The 25,163-nt window shown below is 40.6% G+C and overlaps 1 protein-coding gene across 7 annotated transcripts in view; it reads left to right on the top strand.

Moving 5' to 3' along the window:
- Positions 1–25,163, top strand: part of GATA3 (GATA binding protein 3) — a 100,505-nt gene that overhangs the window by 61,981 nt on the left and 13,361 nt on the right. For 5 of the 7 annotated variants that reach the window (XM_067469315.1, XM_067469316.1, XM_067469314.1 and 2 more), the window contains exon 4: positions 23,995–24,140. In XM_067469315.1, coding sequence (XP_067325416.1) covers positions 23,995–24,140 — 146 coding nt within the window. The remainder of the gene's footprint in view (positions 1–23,994; positions 24,141–25,163) is intronic. The other 2 variants (XM_067469319.1, XM_067469318.1) reach the window with 1 other exon arrangement.

Raw genomic sequence — 25,163 nt, 5'->3', positions numbered from 1 at the left:
TTGCTTGCCTAGCTTGGAGCCTGTGGAGCCATCTAAAGCAATGTTTCTCAACCTTCCTAATGCCGAGACTCCTTAAACCAGTTCCTCATATTGTGGTGACCCCCGACCATAACATTATTTTCATTGCTTCTTCATCACTGTAATTTTGCTACTGTTATGAATCGTAATGTAAATATCAGATAAGCAGGATGTATTTTCATTCACAGGACAAAATTTGGCACAAAAACCCGATATGCCCAAATTTGAATACTGGTGGGGTTGTGGCGGGGGGGGGGGGGGGGGGGTTACTGATGTTGTCATTTGGGAGTTGTAGTTATTGGGAATCAGGAGCTGTTAGGCTCAAAATAACCCTTTCTGGGGGTGATTCCACCAAAAATATAGCAGAGTGCTAGATGCACAGTTCATAAGCAGCAGAAACTTACATGTAGTGAACAAGGATTGGCTTCCATTCAACAGAATGGAACAGGATATGCCCACATTTGAATACTGGTCAGGTTGGAGATTGTCATTTGGGATTTGTAGTTGCTGGGATTTATAGTTACCTACAATCAAGGAGCATTCTGAATTTCACCAATAATGAAATTGAACCAAACTTGGTACTCAGAAGTCCCATGACCAACAGAAAATACTGGAAGGGTTTGTTGGGTATTGACCTAGGAATTGTAGTTCACCTTTATCCAGAGAGCACTGTGGACTCAAACAATGATAGATCTGGGCCAAACTTGGCACGAATCCTGAATATGCTCCACACTGGTGGAGTTTGGGGAGTTTGGGGAATATAGACCTTGGCATTTGGGAGTTGTAATTGCTGGGATTTACAGTTCACCTACAATCAAAGAGCATTCTGAATCACACCAACGATAGAATTGGGCCAGACTTTCCACACACAACCTCCTTGACCAACAAAATATACTGTGTTTTCTGAAGGTCTTTGGTGATCCCTCTGACACCCCCTCATGACCCCCTCCAGGGGTCCCAACCCACTGATTGAGAAACACTGATATAGTGAAACATTTCTAATATTGTATATTTACTTGGTGCTTTCCTTTTGGAGCACCTTTGGAGGGAAGAAAGACCTCTTGGTTCTGGGGATGGAAAAAGCCCCACTGCATTAAAAATCTATTCTTGCTCCTGTAATGCTTAAAAAATTCCACCTAAACAGTAGGAAGAACTTGGTGATGGTTAGAACTGTTCTGCAGTGGAATTCTGAAGCTTTTAAAGCAGAGGATGGATGACCATCTGTCAGGAATGCTTTGATTGTGTGTTCTTGCACTGGATGGTCCTTGTGATATCGGGGGGGGGGGGGGGGAGGGGAAAGCAATAGCTTTAAAGAGAGGTTGACATGGTTAGAAAGGGGTTTCACTTCCCTTTTGTGCATTCACACAGAGTCTTGTCTCCAGCCAAACAGGTCTTTCAGGATTTGGAAACAATGCTAACTTCCCTGGGGACTATCTTTCCCAGAGGTAAAAATGGGCCTGAGTGTCTCTATTGCACAGGGAGGCCCCTTGTCTTCCCCAAACGTTATTTTTATTCTGGTGAACCCGAAACGGAGTGCCTGTTTTTAGGAACTTGCCAGCAAACATAAGTTATTTATGGAAAGCAGAATCAATGCTGCTGAAAGCTGCCAGGTATATGTTGTAGTTAATTATATGAACACAGCGTATAGCTGTTTCATCCCACTTCGGATCTCTAGTTTAGTAGGCGACTTAGAATTCTCCGCTGTCGTTCATGGTGGTGCATCAGAGCATTTGAGCAGCAAATTCATCCAACTACAAATCCAGAATCCATGGAAAAGAGGTCTGACGGTCACCAAGTGAAATCAAACGAATATAATTGGGAAGATATTCTGTCACATTTGAGATAAGCTCAGGACAACATAAATAATTCTCTTCCCCCACAATTTATTTCCAGATGTCAAATTAGGTTTTTTTTTCTGTGTCAGGAGCGACTTGAGAAACTGCAAGTTTCACGTGCATTTGTCACAGGCATCCTCAGAGGTTGTGAGGTGGACCTCACAACCTCTGAGGATGCCTGCCACAGATGCAGGCAAAACGTCAGGAGAGAATGCTTCTTGAACATGGCTGTACAGCCCAAATAAAACCTACAACAACCCAGTGATTCCAGCCATGAAAGCCTTCAACAATACATTGTTATTGTGTGCCTACAGGTAGTTTCCAGTTTATTAAGACCCTACAGCATGGTTTATTAAGACCTAGCATGGTGTTCCAGCAGGGATTTGAACCCAATTCTCTGGTCGTACTCCAATGGTCAGACTACTAAGCCATGTTAGGTCCTGTCTATATATTACAATGGGTTCTCTACTTTCACAGGAGAGAGGGCTCCAGGACTGGCATGAGAATGGAAAAACCACAATTTTTTAAAAAATCAGTATTTTTTTTAACCTGAGGAAACACTTCTGTTTCTCCAGCATGACACGATGGTCTACTTTTTCCAGAAGTTGACCATAGAATTGTTACTAGGGATCCTCTACAGTGGTTCTCAACCTGGGATCCCCAGATGTTTTTAGCCTTCAACTCCCAGAAATCCTAAGAGCTGGTAAACTGGTTAGGATTTCTGGGAGTTGTAGGCCATAAACATCTGGGGACCCCAGGTTAAGAACCACTGCGAGCATGACTTAATTTAATTTGTTAGAAATTGGCCATGGAGTTGCACTGAAGGACCTAAAATGCCCAGAGAAACATGACTGCATGGTCAGTGGTATGTGCAGATAACTTAGAATTACAATCAAGAGGACTTGATGGCAAAATGCAGAAATGGAAGGCTCTTTATGCACCCTTTAATTCTTTCAAATCAAAGACTGGGTGTCTAATTCTATAAATACAAAATGGCCAGTTATACATTTTGGAAATAGTTCTTTTTTTAGGGACTGCAACTTCCACAATCCCCTAGCACAGTGGTTCTCAACCTGTGGGTCCCCAGGTGTTTTGGCCTACAACTCCCTGAAATCCCAGTTTACCAGCTGTTAGGATTTCAGGGAGTTGAAGGCCAAAACGTATGAGGACCCGCAGGGTGAGAACCACTGAGCACCACAAGCAATAGGAGTGGCAGATCAAAAAAGGAACATTTCCAAGTTCTGCTCTAGTATTTCTTATTCTGGCAATGATGCATGATTGATGAATAGTCTTTTCTGATAGAAGAGAAGTGGGTGTTTATGACAGTGCAAATTAAATTCCAATGTCTATTTTAGTTTTGCATTGGCAAGCTCAAAAGTCGCAAGATTCCTTTAGAACTCATTCCGAAATGCCGGGTCACAATTTGTCTTTGAAAAGGATGTCCCACCACAGAGGAGGGAACATGGGTTACCCAACTGAACATGCTGTTCAAGCTGAAAAAGGAACACGAGGTTACCAAGAATGTCCAAGAACATGGTTCTCAAAGTGAAACCATCCATTAAATCAGATGTAGGAAAAAAAATTACCCTCTAGGACAGTGTTTCTCAACCTGGGGGTCGGGACCCTTTGGGGAGGGTCACCAAAGACCATAAGAAAACACAGTATTTTCTGTTGTTCAAGGGGTTTTTGTGTAGGAAGTTTGGCCCAGTTCTATCATTGGTGGGGTTCAGAAAGCTCTTTGGTGATAGGTGAACTACAACTCCCAGATGAACTACAACTCCCAGGTGAACTACAACTCCGAAAAGTCAAGATTTATTTTCCCCAAACTCCACCAGTGTTCACATTTGGGCATATTCATGCCAAGTCGGTCCAGATCCATCATTGTTTTAGTCCACTGTGCTCTCTGAATGTAGGTGAACTACAACTTCAAAACTCAAGGTCAATGACCCACCAAACCCTTCCAGCATTTTCTGTTGATCATGGGAGTTCTGTGAGCCAAGTTTGGTTCAATTCCATCATTGGTGAAGTTCAGAATGCTCTTTGATGATAGGTTAACTATAAATCCAAGCAACTACAACTCCCAAATGACAAAATGAATCCCCTCCCCACAGCCCCACCAAATTTGTGTGTATAGGGTATTTGTGTCAAATTTGGTCCAGTGAATGAAAATGCATCCTGCATATCAGATTTTTACATTATGGTTCATAACAATAGCAAAATAACAGTTATGAAGTAGCAACAAAAATAATTTTATGGTTAGGGGTCACCACAACATGAGGAACTGTATTAAGGGGTCATGGCATTAGGAAGGTTGAAGAACACTGCTCTAGGAAGTTGCTGGATTTCGGGTCCTACCAGCCTCAGCCATGGTGAACAATGCTAGGAGCTACAACCTTATCAATGGTTGGAGAGCCACGTGTATTAAACTTGACCAGTTATGTAAAGTGAGTCCTACATACAAGCTTAGCATGCAAGGAAACTGGATCATGTGCTCATATTAATAAGTGCTGGTATTAATTGGGTGGAGGAAGGGGTTGGATCAAACTGGATCGAGGCTGGATCTGAGGAGGATGCTTCTGGGTTGTTTATTTAGGTCAAACAGGAGATCAACATAGTGATTGTGGAAGGTTGTGTAACATGGATTTTGGTTTCATCGTTAAGGAAACTTGACAATTTCTTTCCCAAGGCACTGGGACTAATGCAACTGGTCTACTTCCAACCCAGTTACTTTGTTAGCCATTTTGCTCACCTTTCCCCCAAACAGAGATCCCCCTTCCACTAGGATAGGTAAACACAATGGCTGTATTAACTGAAACTGGTGGTTCATGGGTAGAATTTTGTGTGTGCATATATTTTGTTTGCACCAATTGGCTTGACCTGTTAGCATGATCACCTTACTGTGAAAATCTCTCTCTGTGTGCTAGTATAGGTAAAGGTTTTCCCTTGACATTAAGTCTAGTTGCATCTGACTCTGGGGGTGGTGCTCATCTCCATTTCTAAGCCAAAGAGCTGGCATTGTTCATAGACGCCTCCAAGGTCATGTGGCCAGCATGACTGCATGGAGTGCAGTTACCTTCCCACTAGAGTGGTATATATTGATCTACTCAGATTTGCATGTTTTTGAACTGCTAGGTTGTCAGAAGCTGGGGCTAACAGCAGGAGCTCATCCTCCTCCCCAGATTCGGACTGCCAACCTTTCGGTCAGCAAGTTCAGCAGCTCAGCGGTTTAACATGCTGCATCATCAGGGGCTCCTGTATGCTAAGATACTTCCCGCAAACTGGCCCATCTTTTCAAGAGAAGTGGGGAAGCAGATTTTGATACATTTCAAAAGTGCATCATGTTTTATTAATGTGAGATGCGACTTAGATATTTTCTCTTATTTTGATTGCATTTGTTCCCCTCCACTCTCCCCTTTTTTTAATTCTAACAGCAACTCTGCCAGGAATAAGAAGTTTGGAAAGTAAGAGTTTACAACGAACAATATTGAGTTTCCCTTCTCCAAAATGCTTGGGCTGGGAAGTGTTCCGTATTCTGGATTTCCCCCCTCAGATTTTGGAATACTTGCGTATACATAATGAGCTATCTTAGGGATGGGACCCAAGTCTTAACACGAAATACATTTATGTTTCATACACACCTTTATACACTTAGCCTGCAGGTAATTTTTATATACCATGTTTTTAATAATGTTGTGCATGACACATTGAACCATAAGAAAGCAAAGATATTACTATCTCAGCCACCCATGTGGACAATTATGGATTTTGGAGTATTTTGTAATTCTGGATAAGGCTTACTCAACCTGTGCTTTTAACACTACTCTTTTGGCTAAGAGAACGGGGAGTATTATTAATATTATTTACTTTTATCCTAATTTTCTCCCACAAATGGGACTCAAAGAAGCAAGTAGAAGCGGGACTAGAACAACTTTAGAATGAATAGAATGACTTCCAAAATATGTGTTGTCAAAGGCTTTCATGGCCAGAATCACTGGGTTGCTGTGAGTTTTCTGGGCTGTATGGCCATGTTCCAAAAGCTTCAGCAGAGAATGCTTCTGGAACATGGCCATACAGCCCAGAAAACTCACAGCAACCCATTTGAAAAGTATCTTTGCAACTAGATACTGTGTTCCTTCCTGACTCCCATTTAGTCTGTGTTAGTGTTTGCTCATTAATCATAAACCATGGCCTTTTGTGGTTGTTTGACCCATTGTTTTGAGAAAAAGTAAGTTAAAAAGTTAACACATTACTAAGGTATTCTTTTTAATGAATCATGTTAAATAGGTTGAAAAATAAATGTTTCAAGCTCTAGGGATATTTATGTTGTGCCACTATATGATGCCGAAGTCATGGGATGTCATCTGGTTTTGGAAGCTAAGCAGGATTGAACCGAGATAGGACTTGGATAAGTGACCATCAGAGAATAACATAGAAAAATTTCTGCCTGAAACCCTAGAGAACCAGAGCTCCCCTTCAGTATTGACAGTTCAGAATCTGTGTATTGCCGAAAGCTTTCATGGCCGGAATCACTGGGTAGTTGTGAGTTTTCTGGGCTTTATGGTCATGTTCCAGAAGTATTCTCTCCTGACATTTCACCTGCATCTATGGCAAGCATCCTCAGAGGATGTGAGGTCTCATAACCTCTGAGGATGCCATCAATAGATGCAGGCAAAACATCCAGAGAGAATGCTTCTGAAACATGGCCATACAATAAAGATTCTCATTGTAAGTCTACTTATTTAAAGCTGAAATACCCAAAAGTAGTCATGGGCAGACTTTAGCCCTTCACGTGTTTTGGACCTCACCTCCCATAATTCCTAACAGCCAGTAGGCTTTGTTGAAGGCTTTCATGGCCGGAATCACTGGGTTGTTGTAGGTTTTTTTGGGCTATATGGCCATGGTCTAGAGGCATTCTCTCCTGACTTTTCGCCTGCATCTATGGCAAGCATCCTCAGAGGTAGTGAGGACCTCACTACCTCTGAGGATGCTTGCCATAGATGCAGGCGAAGCATCAGGAGAGAATGCTTCTAGACCATGGCCATATAGCCCAAGAAAACCTACAACCCAGTCAATAGGCTGTTAGCAATTGTGGGAGTTGGTCCAGAATACTTGGAGGGCCAAAGTTTGCCCATGCCTGCCCTAAAGGCACCACATCCTGCCCAATCTCAGAAGCTAAGTAGGTTCACACTTGGATAGGTGATTTCCAATGAACCCAAGCTGCTGTAGGCAATATTTCAGAGTATGTAACTAGCAAAACCACCTCTTGAGTATTCCTTGCCTAAGAAAATCCTATGAAATCAATGGGGTTGTTATAAGTTCCCAACTGGTAACCTGAAGGCACATGCATACACACATAAGTCTGCTTTCTCCGTTCGATTTCAGAGAAGGTGGTTGGGGATGGGAGAAGTGGCTTGTCCAAAATGCTGTGATGAGCTTTTCAAAGAAATAGTTATCTCTTGCGGTGTAAAAAGGAGGAAGTAAGTGGGAGGGAAAAACAGCGTCAGCACCTTTAAGACTAACTGTTCTTTAGTTTCACAAGAGCTTTCGTGGATATAACCCCAGTTTGTTGGACAGAATACTGAGTCGTGTTAAGGCCCCAAATAGGAAGCCCATTTAGCCAGAAAAATAATAATTAAAAGTGTGGGAAAGGGAGTGAGGAAACAAAACTATAGAAAGTACCTCCATCTCAATAAAATAGGTTAGAAAATATAACTTCACATTTGAAAATGGCAAGTCTTAAAACAAGTATACTCAGAGCCAAGGTGTTGACTACTCATACTCCTTTGCTGATTTTACTTATTTATGGTTAGCCATTGTTTGACAAAATGTTGATAGGGGAAAGGTTTTAGACAAGTCTCTTGTACTTTAGGACAAGGATGGCGGAGATTCTACCTGACTGCAAAACCACATTCTGTGGCTTCTCGAGACAGAGACAGTGCGGCTGTTTGTGATCACAAGAGAAGGAGACCTGTCACAATCCAGACTGCCTTTCAGACAATCATGAAATTTTAATTTGACAACTTTACATCTAAAAAGCACCATTGAGCTGTTCAGTATGCTTTGAAAAGCCTGCAGGTAGTGTTGTGGGAGGTAAGGGAGGGGCAGAGAAAAGCAAGGATAGGCTAGAATAGCTATTGTAAATATCCCAGGCGTGGGCAAACTTGGGCTCTCCAGGTGTTTTGGACTTCAACTCCCCACAATGTGGGAGTTGAAGTCAAAAACACCTGGAAGGCCCAAGTTTTCCCATGGCTGAACTATCCCATAATGCTGTGTTTCTCAACATGGGGGTCGGGACCCCTAGGGGGGTCACGAGGGGATGTCAGAGGGATCACCAAAGACCATCAGAAAACACAGTATTTTCACAGGTCATGGGGTTCTGTGTGGGAAGTTTGGCACAATTCTATCATTGGTGGGATTCAGAGTCCTCCTTGATTGTAGGTGAACTATAAATCCCAGCAGCTACAATTCCCAAATGTCAAGGTCTGTTTTTCCCAAACTCCACCAGTGTTCACATTTGGGCATATTGAGTATTCATGCCAAGATTGGTTCAGATCTATCATTGTTTGAGTCCACAGTGCTCTCTAGATGTAGGTAAACTACAACTTCAAAACCCAAGGTTAATGTCCATCAAACCCATCCAGTATTTTCTGATGGTCATGGGAGTTCTGTGTGACAAGTTTGGTTCCATTCCATCGTTGCTGGAGTTCAGAATGCTCTTTGATGGGAGATTAGCTATAAATCCCAGCAACCACAACTTCCAAATGACAAAATCAATCCCCCTCCTAAATTCCACCAGTATTCAAATTTGATTTTTATCGGGTATTTGTGTCAAATTGGGTCAAGTGAATGGAAATACATCATATATTTCAGATATTTACATTACAATTCATAACAGTAGCAACATTACAGTTACGAAGTTGCAATGATTATAATGTTATGGTTGGGGGTCACCACAACGTAAAGGGGTTGTGGCCTTAGGAAGGTTGAGAACCACTGCCATAAGGGCTGTAACATTAAAAACACAAGATTCCCCCTCTTCCCCATCACTATCATACACATCACAGAGATTGTTTATGGGGATTCAGAGCTCGGGAAAGTGCTGTTCATATATACATATTCCACTGAATTCCCGAGCCAACAGGGCTATTCTTCTTCATGATTTCAATCACCTTACTCATCCATAAAGAGGTCAGTTGCTCTCTATGAGTGCACCCAAATATTTCAAATCAATGGAGTATGACATCACTTTAACTGCGATGGCTCAATGCTATGGAATCCTGGGATTTATAGTTTGGCGAGGCACCAACACTCTTTGGCCTGGCAAAACTACAACTCCCAGAATTCCATAGCATTAAGCCATGGCAGTTAAAGTGGTATCAAACTGCATTCATTTTATAGTATAGAAGCACAGTCAGTCCAATCAGGTTGTTGTAGAAATAATAAAAAAAAGGAGTAAATATGTTCTGCCTTGAGTAAGCCTGTAGAAAGAGCACACCCGAGGAAGTACACAGAGAATATATATTTTTTGTCATGTCAGGAACGACTTGAGCAACTGCAATTCGCTTCTGGTGTGAGAGAATTGGCCGTCTGCAAGGACGTTGCTCAGGAGATGCCCGGATGAATTGATGTTTTTATCATCCTTGTGGGAGGCTTTTCTCATGTCCCCGCATGAGGAGCTGGAGCTGATAGAGGGAGCTCATCCGCCTCTCCCCGGATTCGAACCTGTGACCTGTTGGTCTTTAGTCCTGCCGGCACAGGGGTTTAACCCACTGCGCCACCGGGGGCTCACAGAGAATAATCAATGTAGTTGATATGTGCATCTGAGTACTGTGATAGATATAGTAACTATTGTGTTGAAGCAGCACTGGCTATTCACTTTGTAGCATGAGGCTGGTTTCTGGTTCTTTGAAGGCAGGAGTCTGGCACTGCTCATGCATTTTCATTGTCATGATCACTCTATTTTGATATAGGAAGCATGTTTCATAGTGTGACATGCTCTTTATAATAATGCTGATTATTTGATTCACCATCTTGTCCTCCATCTTGTGCAACTGGGACTTTCCCCTCTATAGAAGAGTCCTGCTGGACTGAACCATAAGGTCTACTTAGTCCCCAAAAGAGCTGGGTTGACTTTCTCTCTGCCTCGGAGTGTGGTGGAGGCGCCTTCTTTGGAAGCTTTTAAGCAGAGGCTGGATGGCCATCTGTCAGGGGTGATTTGAATGCAATATTCCTGCTTCTTGGCAGGGGGTTGGACTGGATGGCCCATGAGGTCTCTTCCAACTCTTTGATTCTATGACATGGGCTAAGGATAGGGAAAATAGAATGGGATCCATGAATCAGTCCAATGTTATGTTTCTAATAGTGGCTAGCTAGACACATCTGAGAATAGTGATAAGGAATTTGGAGAGCATCTTATTCTTGTTTACTTCCGTCTTTCCCCAGCACTTGGTTTTGTGAGGTGTGTTGGCTCTGAACACCAAGGTTGCATTTAGCTACTCTTACTAACAAGCTGTGATTGACCTATTATCTGTGATATTACTTTAATATTGTTTTAATAAGGGAACTAAACTAATGGCTGCTACTGTCTCTTGTGGTAGAGAACTTCATAAACTCATGTACATTGAGTGAGAAATCCACAGTCAATGAATTCCAGAGTGATAAAGTAATTAGGGCATCAGATTAGGACCAAGAAGGCCCAGGTTTCAAATCTCAAAGCTTCATGCATGAACTTTCAATACATCTACGATCTGTTTGCGATAATTGATGAAAAATATAATCATATGTTGGAGGGAAAGTAGAATAATGGTGCATATATGGGCCAAAGAAACAATGTTCAAACAAAAGAGGCATTCTGATATGGTGATGCTTGCCCTTTGGACTTGTGCTACTCAAGGTAGTGCTGATTTGTTGAGTGCTGGTTTGTAATATAATTCTAGGGTAATGGTGGGATCTCAATTACGTTCAAATTACATCTTGCTCTAGAATAGGGATGGCTAAAATCTGTGCTTTCCAGATGTTGTGAACCTAAATCTCCAATTATTCCTCACAGTTGGCTATCATGGCTGGGGATTTTAGATAGCATCTGGAAGGCCACATATTGGCTACCGTTACTCTAAAACAGTGGTTCTCAACCTTCCTAATGCTGCAATGTGTATGATAGTGGTGGGGAGGAGGGGGAATCTTGTGTTTTTAATGTTACAGCTCTTATGGCAGTGATTCTCAACCTTCCTAATGCCACAAACCCTTAATATATTTCCTAACGTTGTAGTGACCCCCAACCATAAAATTATTTTCATTGCTACTTCATAACTGTAATTTAGCTAACTGTTATGAATTGTAATGTAAATATCTGATATGAAGAATGTGTTTTCATCCATCTGTCAGGGGTGATTTGAATGCAATATTCCTGCTTCTTGGCAGGGGGTTGGACTGGATGGCCCATGAGGTCTCTTCCAACTCTTTGATTCTATGATTCTATGATTCTATGATTCATTGGACCAAATTTGGCACAAATACCTGATACGTCCAAATTTGAATACTGATGGGGTTGAGGGAGGGGCATTGATTTTGTCATTTGGGAGTTGTAGTTGCTGGGATTTATAGTTCACCTACAATCAAAGAGCATTCTGAACTCCACCAACAATGGAATTGAATCGACCTTGAGTTTTGGAGTTCTAGTTCACCTATATCCAGAGAGCACTGTGGACTCAAACAATGATGGATGTGGACCAAACTTGGCACAAATGTTCATTATGCCCAAATACAAACATTAGTAGAGTTTGGGGGAAAAGAAACTTGACATTTGGGAGTCATAGTTGCTGGGATTTATAGTTCACATACAATCAAAGAGCATTCTGAACCCCACCAATAATAGAATTGTGCCAACCTTCCCACACAGAACCCCCATTACCAACAGAAAATGCTGTGTTTTTTGGTGGTCTTTGGTGACTTTTCTGACACCCCCTCGTGTTCCCAACCCCCAGGTTGAGAAATGCTGTTCTAGAATATAGTTTTGTTGTTGTGTGCCTTCAAGACATTTCCAACTTATGGCAATCCTTAAGTGATCCTTTTATTACATTTTTGGATACTGAGACAATGAGACTTAGTCTTCTTTGAAGTTGTATACTCCTTCAAGGAAGAGAATGAGTAGGAATCAGATATACAACTGTATCTTGTTTCTTTGGGGGGGGGGGGGGGGGGTTGTGCCGCAATGATGAAGGGGAAAAAGATAAATATTCAAATGTTAAGGCCCCAAATACTGTAGAATGTGGATTTCCTTCAAGAATTCTTGGAAAGGAAGAGGTGATCCGAGAAGTGGAAAAAAAAGGAGTAGAGATTGGAACATGAAAAGACAAATATCAACGTAATGCTTTTATTTGGAAATATTTTGGAATGCATTCCATAATGGAGCATAAAGTGAAAATATTCAGGAGAGGTAATGCATGTTGTTGTTTTTTTCCCCAAAGGACAGATTGCAAATAGAATCCTAGCTTTCTGTCCTGTAGACTCTACATGCGAAGACAATTTCACACGCTGCTCAGTGAGTTCATGGAATTTACCAGCTCAAAACATGACAGAGATCGCCAACTTCAGCGGCTTTGAAAAAAGAAACAGGCAAATTAGTTTGAGGAAAGCTGAACTAGATACAGCCTAGTCCAAAGATAGTCTGATTTTTTCCACTCAAATGCCATTTTCCACATGCCTTCTTGCACTGAATTCCAAGCCACTCAGTTGACTCAAAACACCTTAATCTTGGAGTCGACTGCGAAAAGAAGCAGGACGCTAATCTGGAATGCAGGATGTTTAATTCTATGGATTTAATTGGGCTTATGATTGTCTTTCATTGTGCAATACTGCGTCCTCTGGTATGAACTATAGTTTTGTATTTAGTTCCAGTTGGTGGCTTAAAATGTAACCCACTCCTTCGCTATGCCCTATGTGTCATGGGTACCTGCAGCATTACTTTAGAGAACAGTAGGGGATGACTTTATGGAGTAGTACTAGTAGAGTACTTGGCTTATCCATCAAAATCCTTCTCATCACACATCTGAGATGGTCTGTCAAATGAATATTCCATCTGGAAACATGTGGTTATTCCCCACAACAGTGAGGTAGGAAGAATATCATATTAAATCAAGCTGGTTTATGGTAGAGTACACCACTGTGTGTGGAGCACCTATCTTGTTTGTTAACTTGGTTACATGTTACATGGAGTTGGAGGTTGCAGAGCCATTTGCCATTGAAAGCTAGATGTAATATTAGGAAAGGCAATACCCAGAGGCGGCCCTAGGTAATTTTCAACGGTAAGCAAACAGTATTTTGCCCCCCCCCCCAACCAATCACTGATATATATTTTATGTTCGTCGTGGGAGTTCTGTGTGCCATATTTGGTCCAATTCCATCATTGGTGGAGTTCAGAATGCTCTTTGATTGTAGGTGAACTATACATCCCAGTAACTACAACTCACATATGTCAAGGTCTATTTTCCCCCAAGAGCACCTCAAGAGCGCCCCTGGGAAAATCAACTATATTGCAAATGCTTACTTTGCGTAATGGTTGAGCCGCCCCTGGCAATACCCATCCTTGTAGTGAGGTGGCTAAGAAGAGAGTCTTAATGGAAGGAGATGCAAGAAGCTGGTTGAAGCAGCAGGGATTTTTCAGGACACTGCAAATGCTTAGCTACCTATGCAACAAGGTATCTCTACTCCATCCACAACCTCCAGTTGTCCTTATTTGGCAGAGATAGTCCTGATTAATCTTCTGTCATCCCAGTTTTTTCAGATGCTTAAAATGTCCCGGTATCTTTCTTTTCACCCCCCTTTCCTCCTTTATCTTCAGCTTGCTTCAGTTGCTGCAAAGTGAGTTAAATAATGCAATATGAGGCTGCCTTTTCTGTCACTGTTAGCATTTTTGCCTCTATATTCCATTTTTCATACCTTTGCCAGTTTCCTCAATGCCTTTTCATGGAAAAGCTTCTTTGAGTTGCCAAGTAGCAATCCTAACAGTTCAAGAAAGGTTTTTTTTCTCCCTTAACCAATATGTTGTAAATGTTTCCTCCAACCTAGGAAGGGGTTGTTTCCAAAATAGGAGCCTTCCCTGTACCACTGTCTGAATTATGCTTTGCCGTATTTGTGCGCTGTTCTGTTATTGTTGCTATGAAAACAATGGTGCCCCAATGGGTCTTTGGCTTGACATCTGTCAAAAAGTCTTCTAAATGTCAGTAATTTCCATGTCGTTTTCTTTGGCCCAATAGTGAAGGTTTTTCCCCCTCAAAAAACAAGAAGTCTATTAACCGATACATGAAATCGGTGAAATATAAATATACTTTCATGTTACAACCCTCTTTTGAATCAGTTCCCCCTTCCCAAGACTGAGAAAACTTAAAAGAATTTTGAAACAAAAACTATCACTTATTCTTAGAAGGAAAGGCTAGTACTGGACACTATTCATGTTTCCATTTCCATTTCCTATGAGTATACAAAAATAGCTGGATAATATAAACATGAGTTCAGTTATAAGCCCACCTATTTGAGTGTCCTTCCACTTATGAAACAACTGTAGCTTAAGCTGGATAATGTACCCGATGAGCAGATGATTTTTCTTTTTGACAGGTGGACTTGTTGCTTGGAGCATTTTGGGATTTGTAGTCCCTAATGGTAGGAGCCCCCGGTGGCGCAGTGGGTTAAAGCACTGAGCTGCTGAGCTTGTTGATCGAAAGGTCGCAGGTTTGATTCCGGGGAGCGGCGTGAGCTTCCGCTGTCAGCCCTAGCTTCTGCCAACCTAGCAGTTCGAAAACATGCAAATGTGAGTAGATAAATAGGTACCGCTCCGGCGGGAAGGTAACGGTGCTCCATGCAGTCATGCCGGCCACATGACCTTGGAGGTGTCTATGGACAACGCTGGCTCTTTGGCTTAGAAATGGAGATGAGCACCACACCCCAGAGTCAGACATGACTGGACTTAATGTCAGGGGACTACCTTCTACCTAGTCCCTAATGGTACATTTTCCATGTATAGAATCATAAAGGTATGATTCTATACATCACTTCACTGTGGACACTTTAATGGCTGTAGCAATGGAATTGTGAGAGTTGTAGCACCAGCACTCTTTCGTAGAAGACCTTGTAAAACTGCAGCTCCCAGGATTCAATGGCACTGAGTCCATTAAGGTGAAACTGCGTCAATTCTACAGTATAGATGGACACTGAGCTCAAAAAGGTATTCACACTCAATTCAGCAGTGGAAAAAGAGAGAAAGGAATGGGATTTTGCCCTTCCCAGTAGACTCAGGGAAAAGCAAATTGCTGCAGCCTTCTGTAATTCAAATGAAAACCCAGAGCAAAAATGTTAACCTTTCATGGAAGCTTCGGTAGGATGTCTCATCAATCATAAAGTGTTAAAGTGTTTGTGTTTCTTTCTTTCATTGGGCATGATGTAAGTGAACCCAGGACATTTTAGCAATCCACTGGATAGTTATGGCAAGTCTGGTGGCATGATAGGGGGAAAGATGACAATCTGTTTTCAGTGTGCCTTACTATCCCATACATTTGCCCTCATAAATTTACCTTTAGAGAGTTTTCCCCGTTATTCCAGTTGTTTCGGAGTTTCTTGATATTGGGCAGTGAACCATGAGAACATTGCATGCATTCAGAAGCAATATTCTTATATTTATTTCTATTACTGTGATTTTGAGCCGCAGAATTCAGAATAGATGCTTGTGAAACCTTTGGCAAATTAGGTTCTGCCTCTCAACCTTCCTAATGCCACAACACCATAACACAGTTCCTCATATTGTGGTGACCCCCAACCCTAAAATTATTTTCGTTGCTACTTCATGACAGTAGTTTTGCTACTGTTATGAATCTGATGTAAATATCTGATATGCAGTCTGTATTTTCATTCACTGGACCAAATTTGGCACAAATACCCGATACTGAATACTGGTGGGGTGGAGTGGAGGGGATTGATTTTGTCATTTGGGAGTTGTAGTTGCTGGGTTTTATAGTTCACCTACAGTCAAAGAGGATTCTGAACTTCACCAAGGATGGAATTGAACCAAACTTGGCACTCACAACTCCCATTACCAACAGAAAATCCTGGAAGGGTTTAGTGGGCATTGACCTTGAGTTTTGGAGTTGTAGTTCACCTACATCCAGAGAGCCTTGTGGACTCAAACAATGATGGATCTGGACCAAACTTGTCACAAATACTCAATATGCCCAAATGTGAACACTGGTGGAGGTTGAGGCAAATAGATCTTGGCATTTGGGAGTTGTAGTTGCTGGGATTTATAGTTCACCTACAACCAAAGAGCATTCTGAACCCTACCAACGATAGAATTGGACCAAACTTCTCACACAGAACTGCCATAACCAATAGAAAATACTGTGTTTTCTGATGGTCTTTGGTGACCCCTCTGACACCCCCTCATGACTCCCCCAGGGACATGAAACGCTGCTCTAGTGACCTTGATATTTTCATATTTAGGTTACAATCCTACATATTCTTAGGCAAATGAGTAGGATTTCCTCTGGATAAGATGTTATTCTAGCTGTACATGATGAGAATTTTATTAGTTTAGAAGGTATCTGTCCAGAGGAAAGTCAATCACTTTTTAATATTATGGTATTAATATGTATTCTAGTGCCTTTCCAATTAAAATATCACTCCGGATGTAACAATCATAATACTTCCTCCCTTGAACTGATGTGTTCCAGATGTGCTGGTCTTGACTTCTGTTATCCACAGTCAGCATGTGGATGATGGGGGGTGCAGTTCGACATAATTTGGAGGCCACCAGGTTGGGGAAAACCGTTCACTCACATATATTTTCATAATTATGCTCATAAATGAATGGAAGCCATTGAATACTGCCATCTGTTAACCTGGTTTGACCCCAGGCATTTTCACACATCATTTGATCTATAATGCAAATATGACATTTACATTATTAGAATGTATGCATTCTTCTGCATCCTGCATACATTAACAACATCGCCATGTGGCTCCAATAATATATGCGAGGCCAAAAAGCACTTTTCAAATTTCACTTTAAAAAACTGCCTAGACCTTATTTGGCTCTGGCTTTGGCATATGCTGCAGTCTTTGAATAGTTAAAACTTCTTTATAGTACAAATTGAATATCCCTGATTCAAAATACTTGGGGCCGGAAGAGTTTTGGGATTTTGCATTTTTTTCATATTTTGGGTTGTCTTATATTTGCATATGATAATGAGATATCTTGGAGATGGGACCAAAGTCTGAACACAGAATTCATTTATGTTTCATATAATTCCCCCACATATAGTCTGAAGGTAATTTCAAAAAATATTTTGTAATAATGTTATGGGTAAAGTAACATTTGTGTATGCTGAACCATCAGAAAGCAAAAAGTGATCTATTTCCAAAGGGAATTTGGAGTTTTGGAATAGTTTGGATTTTGGAATTCTGGATAAGGAATGCTCAAACTGTAATAAAAATGGCAGGAAAGCTAAACTTTTGCTTGAGATAACTTACAATAAAAATGAATAAAAAGAAGGCCTCTTCCATGGCTTCCCCGTCATTGGAGTGGTAAATCCATTTTGGGTTTTAATCCAAACTTTAAAGGAGCCATTCTTTGTGCTGAGCTTCACTCCCCAAATAGATCCAGGACCTTGGAAAGCTCCATTAACTTTAGAATCAAACCAAATCGGCACCTACTGATCCACTGACATTAAACAAGACTATTTCCCCACAATAAGAAAGCAGATTACCAGGGGAATGTGCAGTTACCATTTCTAGTACAATGCAAATGCAGTGGAGCCTTGGTGTCCACAGCGGTTCGGTTTTAGGACCTCTGTAGATACCAAAAGTTATGGATACTCAAGTCTTATTACATACAATGGCACAGTAAAATGATATTTCTTACATAAAATGGCAAAATCAAGGTTTGCTTTCGGGAACTTTGGAAAATATTTTCAAGCCCTGGACGGTGGAATCCCTTGGCGCAGAACTGGTGGACACGGAGGGCTGACTGTCCACAGCACTTTAGGCGTATCAAAAATCAATACACTTTAGCTGGATAATTCCTCCCTCTTGCGCTTGCCATTTCTATGTAAACCATGTTGTCTTCTCTCCTCTTTTCCAGTAGCATATCAATGGCTTCCCTTGCTTTCTGTTGTGTCCAAAAGTTACCTTAGAATCATAGAATCAAAGAGTTGGAAGAGACCTCATGGGCCATCCAGTCCAACCCCATTCTGCCAAGAAGCAGGAATATTGCATTCAAATCACCCCTGACAGATGGCCATCCAGCCTCTGTTTAAAAGCTTCCAAAGAAGGAGCCTCCACCGTCTGTACTGCCATTCTCAAAATACCAGGTCCTTAACTCGAGACTCTGGGAACTGTTGCCTCAAATTAATACTCCTCCCAAATTTGTCCAGTCCCTATTTCCTGTCTGCTGCCTTTTGTTAAAATCCATGTACGTGGCTTGCGGTTGTTTTTGGTGCCGATGTGTGCACACACGCCTCATTGAGCATTTTGTGGTGTGTGTATTTAGATTTGTCATTCTTCTGGGCTCAGGCTCACATCCTGGTCTCAAGCTGATGCATCTCTGAGTAAGGAAAGGAGGAAGGAGAAATTAATTAGATCTGGATTTCTGTGTGGCTTTAACCCAATTCGGACCAGATGACCTGGACTACAGTTGTACGCACAAACTCTCACTTTTGAGAATTTTGCAATCTAGTTTGCAATTGAAAGTATTTTTAATTGCACAAAAAAGGTATTTAATTAGTGGGAGAGGTGCAGAGAGCATTATGATATTACAGTAATGATAGCTAAAAGTGAAATATTACATACAGAAAACAGATTTATTTGGAAATGTTCATAAAATGCACACAAATGTTCACAAGGATGTCTCTTGTGTTGACAAATTTTGTTAAGGCATGTGAATCAAAGTTCAAACATATACAAAGTCTTGAAAATTAGACATTCAGAAAAGCCAGGACCAGAATTCTATTACTTAGTCTCAACCAAACTAAAAGCATTGAATCAATTGATGAATAATAATATGTCAACGCTTAAGTAAAATCCTTTGAATTGGTGGGCCTACTCTACTGTGAACTAACAATAGGATTCAGGCTCAAATATGATAGAATCACCTGTCGTACATGGTAATTCCCATTGCCTTTTTAATACAGACATATCTTAATTCTTGTGGATGAACATGCATCATACAAATCCTGTTTAAGGAGCTCCACTGGCTGCCGTTCATTTCCTGGTCCCAGTTCAAGGTGCAGGTTCTTACCTACAAAGCCCAGAATGGTTTGGGACCCGACTACCTACGTGACCGCATTTCTGTGTACGAACCCACACGATCTCTTCGATCATCTGGAGAGGCCCTGTTCATGCTCCCACCTCCTTCGCAGGCAGGATTGGTGGGGATGAGGGAGAGGGCCTTCTCGGTGGTGGCCCCCTAACTCTGGAACTCACTTCCTAAGGACATCAGACATGCCCCAACTCTGGCAGTCTTTAGGAGGAGCCTGAAAACATGGTTGTTCCAGTGTGCCTTCCCAGAATAAGAAAAACTCTCAGCAATATGCCCTCAAAATGCACTTTACCACTGATTTGGGACTGACTGCGTCCCCTCATCTCTCTTTGAAAAACCCTATCCCAGTTATATCCTACCTTGTTCATGCCCAGCATTATTTTTTAAATCTTAAATTATTACATTTGGCCCGGCCATAGGTTTTTAAATGCTTGTGTGTTACTGTTAATATTTATTATTTTTTGTTTATGTGATTTATATTAATTGTTTTGTATTGATTGTTTTTGTTATTGCCTTTGTTTACTGATGTACTGTGGGCTTGGCCTCATGTAAGCTGCACCGAGTCCCTTGGGGAGATGGTAGCGGGGTATAAATAAAGTTATTATTATTATTATTATTATTATTATTATTATTATTAATCCACAATCTGCCCTTTCTGACTGAAGCTCCCAAGATATATTTTGAACTATTGATAATATAACTATTATTATAGATATAGAGTATCTATAATATTTTAGACATTATATAGATATAACTGGAGCATAAAGAAATGCAGTCCTATATATATATAGAGAGAGAGAGAGAGAGAGAGAGAAAGAGAGAAGAAACTAATGAACTTTTCATGCACTAAGGAACTAATACATAAAACATTGGGCTGGGTCCAGACTGAACTGTGGCTAGAGAAGACTCCTTGAAATCTATGGGTCTTAAATTGGTCACAATCATCTTAAATTATTAATGATTTTAGTTGTTTTACTACTCATGAGCCAATCCGTTATAAATAGAATATGGTTCCCTTGTAGTAACCATACAACTTCTTATCTTTCAACTGTTCATCATATGGGATCCAATGCCTTTCTGGTATTTAGGCCCATTATTTAACGTACCTTTCTTATGAAACATTAGAACAGGGGTAGCTTGAGTGATGATGAGACACTGAAGTAATTCTAGTCCAAGCTTTAGAAGGGTTTCCCAAAGTGTTGAAATAATTGGAAAAGAAATGCATCGATATTGATACAAAAAGCACCAGCAATCTGTCGTGGAGGGATTAATTATTAGCCCCATACCTCTTTCTTTTTCAATTTATTTATTTATTTTATTTATTTACCATATTTATACACCGCCATTCTCAGCCCGAGGGTGACTCAGGGCAGTTTACAAATGGCACGATCCAATGCCCGCAATAACATAAAAAACAATTAAAACATTTAGCATAAATAACATTCAATAAAGTAATAAAACTGATAAAAATATAGATCCTCATCGTCTCATCACTAAAATAATTATCCAATCGCATTGTCCAGTCGTTCCGAAGATCAGAGTTTGTCTGCTACACTGCATTTTGGAAAGCTTGCTCAAAAAGCCAGGTTTTAACTTTTTTACGAAATGTTAAGAGAGTGGGGGCTGATCTGATGTCCCAGCTGAGGGGCCACCACTGAGAAGGCCCTGTCCCTCATTCCCACCAACCAAATCTGCGAAGAAGGTGGGACCGAGAGCAGGGCCTCCCCAGAAGATCTTAGGGTCCTAGATGGTTCATAAGGAGAGATATGTTCAGACAGGTAAGCAGGGCCAGAACCGTTTAGTTAGTGAACAAAACTGTATGTATTAATATTTCGGTTGTATTTACTTCATAGAAACTCAGTGCAATGGGACTCTAAGGCAAACCTACCACAGGTTTCTCTGGGGCTTAGAGTATGTGACTTGCCCAAGTTCCAACCATCTATGGCTAAGAGGAATGGTTCTCAATAAATTTAGAGTCTCCTTGGTCTCCAGAGTCATAATACAACACTAAAACCCCTACAACATCGTGTTGATTTCCAACAAATATGCTATCCCTGAATTTCTATATGTTATCAACCATATCAACCTATTAGTATTATTAGTATTAGTATTATTATTAGTATTATTATCTTGACTGTATGTGTTTTATATCACATTTATAGATCTAATCCTTGAATGATAAAGAAGATTAGGAAGGGAAATAGATATGAATAAATTCAATGTGAATTTTTGGATCAATCAAAAACTCTCTTTCGTTGAACCTGATAGCATTTTATAGACCTGAGATATTTAAGTGATCAGTTGGTTATTATTAATAGATTACTTCTGATTGATTAAAATGCTGCCCGCAATTGCTTGGGAACTTTAGATATTGTATTTATTTATATATTTATATATTTATCATATCGGGAGCAAACCAATGTATTTGAGAAAACACAAAGTTTAAAAACTTGGCATTCTGTATTGTATTGTTTACTAATTTAAAGATCTTTTCATGTATGTTTTTATTATGAGCTGAGGTTTAATTCAGTTTTAATGTTGCTTTTGGCATGATTTTAAATGTGTAAACCGCCTGAATCCCAACAATAACAACAATTCATTGTCTTTTCCACATGACATCTATACTAACTCCGAAATATTACTTTTTGGGAGAATAGCATCCAGGCAATATGAGAGTTGTAGTCCAAATAGTCAATTTTCCATGTTAATAAAGGTAGATCATTTACAGGAAAATGGGCAACCTTTTGCAAGAGGTGTTCCTGATTTCACCCTCAGACAGGAGCATTGATCTTTTCCAAGAAACGGATCAGGATGATATGTATATTTGTCTCTAAAAATGTCCCCAGTCAGAGAAATCATTATATTCCCCACTTATTGGATTGGATCCAGATTTAGCCATGTTTTGAGCAGATCCATAGAAATCAGTGTGACTTATCCCATACAGTCCCCATTCATTCCAAAGGCATTATGCAAAGTATGACCAAATGTGGTTGCAATCCGTAGTTTCATCAACCTGCAAATGAACACAGAGTGAATGGCTAAATCCACGAAATGTAAAGCAGGCTTAGCTCTGGTCCTCACTTCCATGGGGGCGAGTCCCATTCAACTTAATGGTCATCTCAGCCAACTGGCAGAAGGTTCTGCTGAAAATAAATCAAAATTTTCTTTTTAGAGGCGACTCTGAACTTGGAAAAGGTTTAGTTCAAGATTTTCCCTAGACTGATTGAGTTTATTTGGCTCCATTTCCCTTCTGGTGGCATATATTTATTAACTATCCTGCCTTTCTCTCAATGTGAGACTTTTGGTCTCAGAAACTTTTCATTTATATCCCACTTTTATTCCAAGTTGGATCCAAAGGGACCCCATCATATGTTAAAACAAGGAAAGCCAGTCATGCTTATCCATGGATTCTGTATCTTCGGATCCAACTATTCATAGTTTGAAAATGTATTTTAAATGCCTTTAAAAAAAAACCCCTTAGAGAACACCTCTCTGAGAATATCTGGTGTGATTCTATGGACAACTTTTGGTGGAAATTTTAATGAAATCGACAAATAACCAAATCTGCAAGTTGGAAGTCCTCTATATCCCTGTGTTTGTTTACTAATTCCAGTGTTTGTTAATGTGTTTATGTAGATATGGTTTAATTGTAATGTGGTTGTTTGTTTATGTAGATCCTAGATAATTTGTTTATGTAGATGTATGTAGTAAAGAATTGTTTACGTATATATGCTCTAGGTAGTATTACTGTAGTAGTAAATGTGTATGTTCTCTGTTTTATTATTCCTTTTTTCTTTTTATAAGTAGTTGATCTTATATGTAGTTTGATATTATATCAATTATATAGTAATAAGAAATTGAATTCAGCAAAACTCAAATAGACTTGTCTAGGGAGATATGGTACAAGTGGTGAGGTAGACGGGAGGATATGGTTATATACAGAGAGCTAGATGGGAGATACAGTATAAATGGTGAACTAGATGGGAGATATGGTGTTACAAATGGTGTGCTAAATGGAAAATATGGTACAAAAGGTGAGCTGGAGTGGAGATAGGGTGTAAATGGTGAGCTAGATCGAAGATACCATACAAATGGTGATGTAGAGGGGACATGGTACAAATGGCAACCTAGATGGGAGATATGGTACAAATGGTGATCTGGATGGACGATATGGTACACAAGGTGAACTAGATGAAAGATGTGGTACAAATGGTGAGATATGATACAAATTGGGGGATATGGTACAATGGGAGATACAGTACAAATGGTGATGTAGAGGGGACATAGTACAAATGGCAACCTAGATGGGAGATATGGTACAAATTGTGAGCTGGATGGACTATATGGTACACAAGGTGAACTAGATGAAAGATGTGGTACAAATGGTGAGATATGATACAAATTGGGAGATATGGTACAAATGGGAGATACATTACAAATGGTGATGTAGAGGGGACATGGTACAAATGGCAACCTAGATGGGGGATATGGTACAAATGGTAAGCTGGATGGACGATATGGCACACAAGGTGAACTAGATGAAAGATGTGGTACAAATGGTGAGATATGATACAAATGGTGAACTAGATGGGAGATATGGTACAAATGGTGAGATAGATGGATAATATGGTACAAATGGTGAGCGAGAAGGGCTATATGGTTCACAAGTTGAACTAGATGAAAGATGTGGTACAAATGGTGAGAAATGATGAACTAGATGGGAGATATGTTACAAATGGTGAGCTAGATGGGGGAAACCATTGGTTCCTCTTCCAATGTCCTTCTCCCCATTCCTTCCCTTGCTATCCATCAATCAACTCTGTCCCCTCTTGTTTCCAGAAGGCAGGGAGTGTGTAAACTGTGGCGCTACCTCGACCCCGCTATGGCGGAGAGATGGCACTGGGCATTATCTCTGTAACGCCTGTGGACTGTATCATAAAATGAACGGGCAGAACCGCCCCCTGATAAAACCCAAGAGAAGGCTGGTAAGTGACTCCGAATCTCACGACTGTACTAACTTCTTATTTTTTTCCTTTTTCTTTTCTCCCTCCCTGTCATGTTGTGTTTTTTGAATTTCCTCAGCCCAAGATGGAGAACTTTCTGGAGGGAGTAGAACTGGGCCCACCCGCCCAAAGTCTTATCTGTCTGTACAGAAGAGGGTTTTTGAGAGAGGTCACCCCCCCTTTTTCACTATGCCTGCCAAGTTATGTACCATTTCTATGTCTCTCTATATATCTTTTGAAAGTATTTTTTAAGTTAAAAAAGTAAGGGATAATTTTCTTGAATGGATTTTTGGGGTTGTTGGTGGTTGAAGAATGTGGGAGCGGGGAGGGAAAAGCATGCAGCAGGCATGGAAACAAAATAATAATGGGATTCCTTGCAAAATGGTGGCATGTCTGGGCATTGTTTTTCCCCCCTCCTAAAGATGGAAGTGTAAACAGATTTTAAAAATGCTGCATTGTTTTCCATTGGAGCTGCCTTCCATTTGATCCCAAATATCCAGATTTGAGAGGGATAGTTCTGATGAGATCACCTGTCATCTCACTTTTTCGTCTGCTTTTAAAATGTCCCAGTTTCTGTCTCCTTCTCCAAACAAAGAGGCAAACATAAATTGCAAACTAAATACATAGAGCAAAAGTAGTTGATACTCAACTCCCAAGTGGAAAGAGTGTGCATGTATGTGGGGGAAATCTTGCCCTTCCCAGTAGGCAAAAGCAAACTGCTGCAGCTTCTCTTAGCTTGTGTGTTCCTCCTCATTAATAACTTTAGCCATCCTGACCTCATGGTGATGTTATTTTGCTACAAATGTCCTAGCTTCTATCTGTGAAATGTTGGATGGTATAGATTTCTCAAAGGCTTCCCAAAGATGCAGGTCTTTGGAATTATCCTAAGTCTAGAATTTTTACTCGAAATACCAACCCAAGAAACCTGGATCAACTTATTCATGTGTTAATGTGGGTACTGGACCTGAACTCTTACTGTAAGAGGAATAATACCTTTCTCTGAGT

The sequence above is a fragment of the Anolis sagrei genome, chromosome 5 (genome assembly GCF_037176765.1).
Source record: "Anolis sagrei isolate rAnoSag1 chromosome 5, rAnoSag1.mat, whole genome shotgun sequence".
NCBI classification, from domain to species: Eukaryota; Metazoa; Chordata; class Lepidosauria; order Squamata; family Dactyloidae; genus Anolis; species Anolis sagrei.
The sequence above is the reverse complement of the archived record's forward strand: the minus strand, read 5'-3'. Positions and strand labels throughout refer to the sequence as shown.